Genomic DNA, 9,113 nt, shown 5'->3' on the forward strand with positions numbered 1-9,113 from the left:
GTGCTTGTTTGTAGGAATAAGTGTAGGAAATAGTATTGCCTCTTATTTTATAATTAAGATCTTCTCAGCAGGGTGAAAGAAAGCTAATGCAGCTGAAGGCTCTTTATGCATGTCTTCAAGACTTGCCTCTTCATAAAATTTTTCAGCATACTTTCTTACAAAGGAAATTCTTACTCTACACTTAACACCAATAAAAATCAGAAAACTGTATTTGTTGGTATGCCTGATTTAATTCACAGTATTTTCCATCTTCATTTATTCCAGCTCGTTTTCTTATTTCTTCCATATTCCCTTCTTGAGTCATACACAGTGAAGTCTGTTTGACTTTCTATGTGGTTTTAACATATGCTTCAGTTTTACAGACTGTTGATGGGTTAGCGGATGTTGACACAAATTTGAAAATAGTTGGAAAATAAAAATCTAAGTGAAATGGAATTTTCAGATTAGCTTGGTTGAGAAGAGTCTAGGGTTTTGTTTTTTTTTTTTTTTTTAATGAATCCTAGACCTCTTAACATAGAAGTAATTTAAATATCTTCTTAATGATCTTCATTTGGTTTGTTGCTCTAAAGCAAACTGTGCTTACTGGAAAGATCTTCATTAAAGCCATATGTTCTTCTCTTTTGAACTGCAGCTCACCACAGCCACCTTGGATGGCAAACTCCGATTGTTTCTACCCTGATACTTGCCAACCTGTGGAGCTTTGGCCATGGTACTCTGAGAATAACGACTTGCTGAGATAAAGGAGACTGGTAACTGGCCAGAAGCAAGTGGCATAACATTCCCTTTTAAACTACAGTTTTCTTCTGATTTTATTTTCAGGAAGTTCCTCAAGCTGTTCTCAAAGTTTTTCTGTTGTACAGTCTGTTACATTTATTGCAAAAATAAGGGTGAAAGACCACAAAAAGGAGGAGACTATTCATTCTGACTTCATTCTAGCAAATCACTACAGAAGTGGCTTCCAAAGTTCTTCTTGGGTTCTTTTAGGTAGGTGCATTCTGTAGTGCTTTGCTAGACAAGGACCACTTTAGACTGGAAATGCAAGTAAAATAACAAATTTCAATTTTTAAAGCTAGATCTGTTTGTGACAAATTTTTAAATTTATCTGAAAGAAAGAAGGATTTTATGTCTTTCTGAAATGCCATGAGAGTCCTTCTGTTATACATTTTTGGGGTTACTGGAATTAGCATGGATGTTTGAAGACAGAATTTTACTGGTTTACTATTTATACTGCATTCTGTAAATTCCTTAGGGAATATGTGACAAATGTCTTCTCTTTAAAATAAACTATTTCTGTCTTTGAAATAACTGTTAAATATTTTCAAAAATGTTAAAATTATATGAAAATAAAATTATCAGAAAAAAAAGTTAATTTCTTGTATTCTTCTTAACATTGTCTTAAGACAAGGTTACTTGTCTTGCTCTTAGAAAAAAGATTTAAGCTAAGAGTAGAGATCATGTGTGTGACCAGTGAAAGGAGACTGAGTTTTTCTTTTCCTTGCAAAATTGTGCTGCCTTTTCAAAGTTAAACTTGCTAGAACAGAATTTATTAATCAGATTACTTAAAAGAAAAAAAAAAAAAAAAAAAAGAAAAATTCGAGTTACTACCCCCACTTTAACACCAATCAGTAAAGCCAGGTCACTTTCAGTACTGAAAAAGAATGTTTTATTTAATTGATCTCCTTAATTAATGCATGTAATACTTAGTATATGTTGATCAAGTTATTTTTATAAGCTGTTTAGTTCCCATTAAAACATTCTTTTGTAAAGGAATTAGCAGGTTTTTGCTGAGCAAAATCAGACACTGGTAGGATATGCTGTATCATATCCAGGTATTCTCTAGAACACTGATCTTATCAATCACTATAGCAGTGTAGTGAAGCCAGATCATACTCATCAGAACTCTGAATATCAGAATCAGGTTTTGTATGATCAGAACAAATGTATAACAACCCACTTCAATACTTTTAAATATTTTTTCAATTCAAAATCAGATTAACCAAGAAATCATCCTCTATGTTGCAGCTAAATGCTGGTATGCTAAACCCGCAAATTATCAGCAAGATTTATTTAATTTTCACCGCAGTGATCCTCAGGATGGTCTTCTTCAACCTTAATTTAGCTGATTTTCTCATCTGCATGCTCTGAATTCCACATCAAGAGTCACTATCAAATACAGAAGATACCCCATAGCTGTATTTGTATGTAAAGTGTTTCTGAGCCATGGGTTGCAACTTAGTAGTGACTGACTCTTCAGGGAGGCTGAAACATCTGCTGAAGAGGTATGAACTGTAATTATTACTTTTTTTTAAAAAAGCACCACATTTTTATGTCAGAAGAATAATATTCTCAGGTTTAAGCCAGAGGACACACTTGGAAAAACTATGAATTCTTGCTGCAAGCATGGAGGTTGTCACAATCCCCATTGGACTGAAACAAGAGGGAAATACTTCCATATTCTAGGTCTTTTTTACCTTCTAGAACTGAATGGTGTTATTACCCAGTCAGACAGTGTGTATCCCCAAAACCCCTCCTAATCTTGAGCTAGTTTGATCTCTGAAGGAGGAACTTCTTCCAAACATAATGTGTTATCTCTCTTTCCTTAAAGTGAGACTCAGATGTATGCTGCTTTCTGCTAACTTTTATAAAGGACTTTTTCTGGATAGGAAAAATCTTTGGGGCATTTTGGCGGTGACCACAACATCATCAATCCATGCTGAATAGAGACATTCATCTGTCCAGGCCTTGCAGATGTGCAGCTCTTCCATAGCCCAAGAATTTGTTAACCCCTTTTTCCCTTGGGAGAGACAGAGAGTCTGCCCTGCCACACAGGCACTAGAACTTTTCAAATGGAAATTCACTATAATTTTTTTCCATCTTAAGAAAGAAAAAAAATCCCCCCTGAACAACTCATAAATGCTTGAATGCTTGTGGTTTTGAGAATGGAAAACTTTAGCTGACACACTTCAAGTTTGGCAAAGTTAAGTGCTTGAAAAAAAATTTTCTAATGGCAAATAGGAGGAAAAAACTGTGGTGGATGGTGTTACCATCTTATTATATTTAGAATTTTCATAATCACTGTAATTTTCACAATAGTAATCCTTCTGAGATCTCTTTGACAGAAGGATGCAGGAGGGCATACTTAATTACTAAAGAGTTAAAGTCACAAGGGTGTATCCACAGAAGCACCATCTATACCTTTTTGTTTTTAGTGGGCAAACGTGACAGTTTATATGTTCAGTTTCTGTTCTAAGGACAAAGCTATTTGAAATTAGAAAGTTCTAAAAGCAGATGGGAAAGATTCCTGGTTAGCTAAGGTGGATAGCATGCTTCATCTAAAAAAATTGGCACAAACAGCTGCAAATGTAAATAATTAATAGGTCATTTTCAGGAATTTTGAGTATGCTTTCAAACTGCTTTTAGGAAAAAAAAAATTATTATAATATAACTTCCAAATAGATTAAGAATAGAAGTCTTGCTTTGAAGGAATATGTAGCAATATGTGAAGAAAACAGCTGGCAGGAGAATAGTCTAGTTTCATTAAATATCTGCTGTGTCATCTGTCTTTGAATGTCCTATATGCTGGGGGGAAGAGTGGTGTTTTTGTGACTTTCTGTGTGCTGTTATGTGGGGGACTTTCCCCGCTGAACATCTACCAAACGCCACAGAATTCTTACAATGGATTTACACAGCAGTTTTTTTCTGGTGCTGTAAAGGTCAGAAAGCACAGCAGGGTGGCCAGCACTGTTCTGAAGCAGTTGCTGTTAAAAACTGTTTGGGATTAAGTGGTTTGCAAAATATCAGGTACTACCCAGTTTTCTGCATAGAATCAAATATATGGGCAAGCTTGGGCTGCACTGCCAGGAGGAGGGGAAGAGCAAGCCCGCCATCTCTGCTTTCACTTGACCTTTTTTATTTCATTAACTAACCATGAAAAAAGTGCTTTTTGGATGTATTCTCCAAGAATATATTGCTTTCCATTATACATGATCATTGCATTTAGATACAAAGTTACATAATCCTGGAATATCTGGAAGTAGTCAGCAGCACTTATTATTTTCTTTCTTCCATTATATTTTCATTTAATCATACCAAATTATCTCTTTAGAACTGTGTTGTGCCTTGTATTTTCCCTTTTAAAAATGAATAGATCTATTTGTCTCACGGTATTTTATTTCAGAAAGAGAAAATATCAATAAAAATACATAAGACTATTTTTAAAAAAATTGGCACATGCCTAATAAGTAAAAATGAAGTGGTAGGGAATTTCTGTTAAAATCTAATTTAGGATGCCTTGCTTCAATGCATGAGTGGCAGTCCAAAAACATGGAGCAACAGAAACTAAAGACTAAAATAGGACCTTCCCTGAAATCCTTGCAGGTTTGAAAGTGAAATCTCTTTTAAGTGCAATGTAAGATGTTTTTCTGGGAGATACTGCTTTTTATCTTATTGTCTGCGTTGAACTTCTACCCACCAACATTCCCATGATCACTTAAGCCAAATTCTGCTCTTCAGAATTCTATTTCATTAAAAGCAGAGTAATTCTGCTTATTTTTGTAAACAAGGTGCTGCTAGGTGTAAACTGTCTCAAGCTTTTTAGTAACTTTGAAGGGGAAACAGTAGACCTGTGTTAAAAAATTTTGGTGACAAAACGGTATAGAATCTAAAAGCTGAATACACCTTTGAAGGCCTACAGAAGTCACTGATGTTTATTGGTTTATGTTAAATATTTATGTTTGATGTGAATATAATGTCTTTAAAAAACCCACCTTCATTTAAGAATTAGTTTAATTTTTAAAACATTAAAACATTAAAAAACATTTAAACTGAAGGTCTTCCTTATATATATTTTCATGAAAACTGAATGTCGTTAAAGAAAGATACTGGACCAAACAGAGTAAATGATGTGTCATAAATTAGATTTATAGCTATGATGAATTTGATTTAACATAGAAATATACATTCCATTCCCAGATTAAGACCTTCCAGATTAGTTTTACATTGTGTCTGAAATGAAATGAACCACAACAAAACATTTCCACTTAATTCTTAGTTCCACTTAAGTCTTAGTTAATTTAAACAAATTAACTCACGCCTTCCCTTCTGTCCAAACAAGAGAGAGTTTTTGATTTCTTTGGTTTAGTTTTGCTGGATGAAAATATGTTCCAAAGTACAAAGGTGTAAAATAATGTGACTATTATTTTGCTTCTGTCATCCAGTCACAGAAGACCCCCTGGGAAATCATCTTCAAAGACCAGCCCACCAGCCCAAAGCATTTCAAATCATTCATGAAAGATGTTTGTCTAAACTGCTGGTCAAAACCTCCAGTGACAGAGATTCCACAGCCTCCCCAGGAGGGATATCCCCTTGGTGCAATTGAAACCCATTATTCTCTGTCTTAATTCATTAGTTACAGAGGTAATAATTCATTACCTTCTTGTTTTAGCAACCCTCTACATATTTTACAGTTGTTATCATGCCTCCCCTCAGACTTTTCTACTTTAAACAAAGCCAGGTCATTCAATCTGTCTTCAGAGGTCATGTTTTCTAGACCTCTGTTAATTTTTTGCTTTTTTCTGAACTTCCTATAGTCCTGTGTTCCTCTTTCTGGCAGTGCAATGCTCTCAAAAGTTTACACCAGTATGTGCTGTGCCAGTGCTGTGTAGGGTGAAGCCATGTCTTGGTGCCTCTTAAATATGGCACTTATATGGCACTCAAAATTTGGCATTCCATATTCATATGGCATTCCAAAATTTGGCTATTGAGTTTGTCCACAGGTATGTGGAATTACTGACTCATGTACATCCCCTAGGTTTTCTGGATCCCTCATTTCAGCCCATTTTTCCAACTGGCCACCTGCAGTCTGCATTCTGATCCTGTGCTCCAAACTGCCTCCACCCCTTCTGTTTTTATTATTATTATTATTATCTGTTAATCAGATCAGTAATGATTCCAGAGGATAGAGAAAGTGCATTGCCTGCTGATTTGGCTCCTGGGTTATATATTCACTGCCAGAGAAGGTATTTTTATTTCACTTGTTCTACATGGCTCATGAGAGAAGATATTTAATGGATATCTTGGTATAATGGATACCTGAAATCACTGCACCCAACGAAGGCAGGGCACTTCAGCTGTTACTCATGTTGCTGAGGACAACATGTTCCTCTTCCTTCACTCATCCAGACTTTGTGTAGAGGCAGTAGCCCTCTGCTGTAAAAAAAAAAAAAAAATCCTGCACACATTTTTGTGCAAACATTTTAGTTTTATCTGAAGGCATAGGCTACATGACACTGTAGGTGTCACTCTCCTTTTAGGTTCAAGGAGGTTCATGCAAATCATAGAATAGTTTGTGTTGAAGGGAGCCTTTAAGGGTCACTTATGCCAGCCCTCCTACCGTGAGAAAGAACATCTTCAACTATGTCAGGTTTCTCAGAGCCCCACATAACCTCATCTTGGGTGTTTCCAGGGTTGGGCATTTATCACCCCTCTGGACAACAAATTACAGCGTTCCTACCGTGAGAAAGGTAAGTGGTGCTCGGACCAGCTGTGTTGGCCAAAATGATTTCATGATTGTTTTACACTGAATCTCTCCAGTCATTCTCAGAGAGGTTCCTCATTTGCACTGATAGAGTTAAGGTGAGTTAAATCTCTGACTTTACTTCCTTCCAAAGCCATTGTAGTGAGGTAACACTAAATGCTTCTACTTGGCTGTGTTGATTCAGCCTCAGTGAATTACCGTCTTTTAGAAGGGATAGGAAAAAAACCCCAAACTATTCTCATCTTCAAGACAGCATTTTCTGATGTTTTATGCAGCTTCCATGTAAAGGCTACATTGTGCCACCACAGGAGCCTACTGGACCTACTGGAGGTTCCTGGCTGCTGTTTCTCTCATTAGCTGTGTCGAGGATAAGGAGTTTGGATATTATTGCATAACAGGTCTCTGAGCAGTTGAATTAAGAGAAGAAAAGAATTACACAATTTTCTTGAAGCCAGAGGAAAAATGAAAGCTATGTGAGGTAAGCAATTTCCCCAGGCTCTTTGTATGACAATAGGAACAAAAGAAAAGGATAAAAGTTAACCTGATTTTTCTGCACCTTGTTTTAATTTAAAAACAGGACAGGAATTGAAAAGTCTGAGTCTCATTAGCCTTAAAGTTCCAATCCAAGATATTTTAGTCTCTACGTGAAAGAAGACTTCTAGTCATCTACCAGCATCACCCAGAATCTTTCTGCTTGGGGCCAGTGATGTGAGCAATTCCAGGGAGTAAGCTTAGGAACAGCCAGATCTTCCTGGTACATTCCATTGCTTTAAACTACAGGGAAACAGTAAAAAATAAAAGCTATATCTTAAGTGAAGGCTCAAATTAAGGCTTCACTGGAACATTGTTTGAGTACTTCCCATTTGTCTGTGGTGTCTGTAAGGGCAAACTTATCCTAGAGCCACCTTGTAATGTGAGCTGTGAAGAGTAACCACACAGAGTAATGTAGATGTGCTTCTACTTCCCTGCTGTTACCCAGAGATCTGCCAAAAAGCCTGGATGAACCACTTTTTGCTTTCCCAGGTCAACACCCACCCCTACATTTACCATTCAAGCTCCCATTTTGGAAGAGAGAGATGTCTGTGTGTAGTTTACTCTCCCACAACACCCAGAAGTGTCTCGTTTTACCCGTTTGTAGACAGAGCTCACCGACAGCTGCCAATCCCTGGGTAGAAAGCATTGCCTCACATCTGTGCATGCTGACCAGCCAATCCCAAAGCCAGGCCTCGGGGGAAGATGCTGGTTTCAGGTAGCAACAATCCCAAAATGAAGGAGTCCAGAGGCTGAAATTGTTCCTGGCCCAAGGCCACACATTTGGCTTGGGTTGCACCGGGGGCGAACTTGACCTAATGAATATAAAACACACTCTCCACAATCACAGATAAAAAGACATCTTGATGAAAGGAAATAATAGCTGAAAAAATGAATGAAATGCCTTTTCCTGGGCTGGGAAAAACACAGTTGCAAGGAGTTGTTTTTTTTCCCCTTCTCTAGTTGAAACCATTATGTTCAGTCATCTGACACAGTGGAACATTTCATTCTACCCATTATTCCTTTTTGCTCCCACCCATGAAGTCATAACAATGAATATATTCAAGTGAAGCATGATGTGTAGTTATGGTATTCAGCAGATTGCAATTACCTTTTTAGTTCACTCATCCAAAGGCTTTTTCATTCACTGCATTTTTTGTTTGATTGTTTGCTTTTTAATGTCAGGATAGTAAGCTGCACTGAAAGGAAAGAAAACTGTGTAATAGGACAGTGGTAAAAAAATGATTTCATGTTTCATTCAAGAGCCATACCAATGTGCTTTCATTATTCTTCTTTAGGAATATTTATGTATTTGTATTTTCCAGATTTCCAGTTGATACCTTAATACAGATAATCTTTATCATCTCACTTTTAAGCATCAACTAAAACAGTTTGCATGCTAGGAAAAGGCAGAATTATCTAACATCCAGTGATTAAAATAAAGACTGTAAGGATGACGTGAAAGCAACATAGTTTGGGTGGAGGAGACTGGAGATTTAAGACATTTATCTTCCAAGTGTGGACATCCTCTAAGTATAATGAAGTTGCACACCCATTATATATGTCATAATATATGCACACTATCCTCATCCTTCACAGTCTTTTGGCAGACAGACTGGAAAAACATTTTAAAGTTAGTAAATGAGAACGGTAACTAACACCTACTAATATCCCTGTGAATTTCATATTTATTGTGTAGGTAATACATTACTTAAGAAGACACCTATAAAATACAATTAGAAAGGAAAATAACATTCTCCCAAAGGGAAACCTGTAAGAAGGGTGAGGTTTCCCCCTGTATTGCTTTTTCCAAATTCCTTTCCAGTAGGTTACCACATTATGTGAAAGATACAAGAACTTCAATTCCCAACCTTCTCTAAGATTCCCTAGGAATATAAACTACCTGTATTTTCTCTAAATGAAGCAGAAAAAATGCTATTCAGAAAATAATCCTGGTCAAGTGACTAATTTTATCAAGGCCAAACGTGATAGCAAAACCTATAGCCAAAGCAGAATGGATTTTTGCTGATAATACTGAATCCAGGCT

The 9,113-nt window shown here is 36.6% G+C and overlaps 1 protein-coding gene across 7 annotated transcripts in view; it reads left to right on the forward strand.

Moving 5' to 3' along the window:
* The window catches only part of WDR27 (WD repeat domain 27), a 102,646-nt gene extending 95,286 nt beyond the window's left edge, over nucleotides 1-7,360 (forward strand). For 4 of the 7 annotated variants that reach the window (XM_086877864.1, XM_086877866.1, XM_086877869.1 and 1 more), the window contains one exon: nucleotides 632-847. In XM_086877864.1, the coding sequence (XP_086733990.1) occupies nucleotides 632-735 (104 nt within the window). In that variant the 3' untranslated portion in view covers nucleotides 736-847. Of the gene's footprint in view, nucleotides 1-631; nucleotides 985-2,022; nucleotides 2,280-6,810; nucleotides 7,014-7,112 lie in introns of those variants that run through there. The other 3 variants (XR_015283422.1, XM_086877863.1, XM_086877867.1) reach the window with 3 other exon arrangements.
* The last annotated feature ends 1,753 nt before the right edge of the window (nucleotides 7,361-9,113 follow it).

The sequence above is a fragment of the Cyanistes caeruleus genome, chromosome 2, assembly GCF_971803275.1.
Source record: "Cyanistes caeruleus chromosome 2, bCyaCae1.hap1.1, whole genome shotgun sequence".
Classification (NCBI taxonomy): Eukaryota; Metazoa; Chordata; class Aves; order Passeriformes; family Paridae; genus Cyanistes; species Cyanistes caeruleus.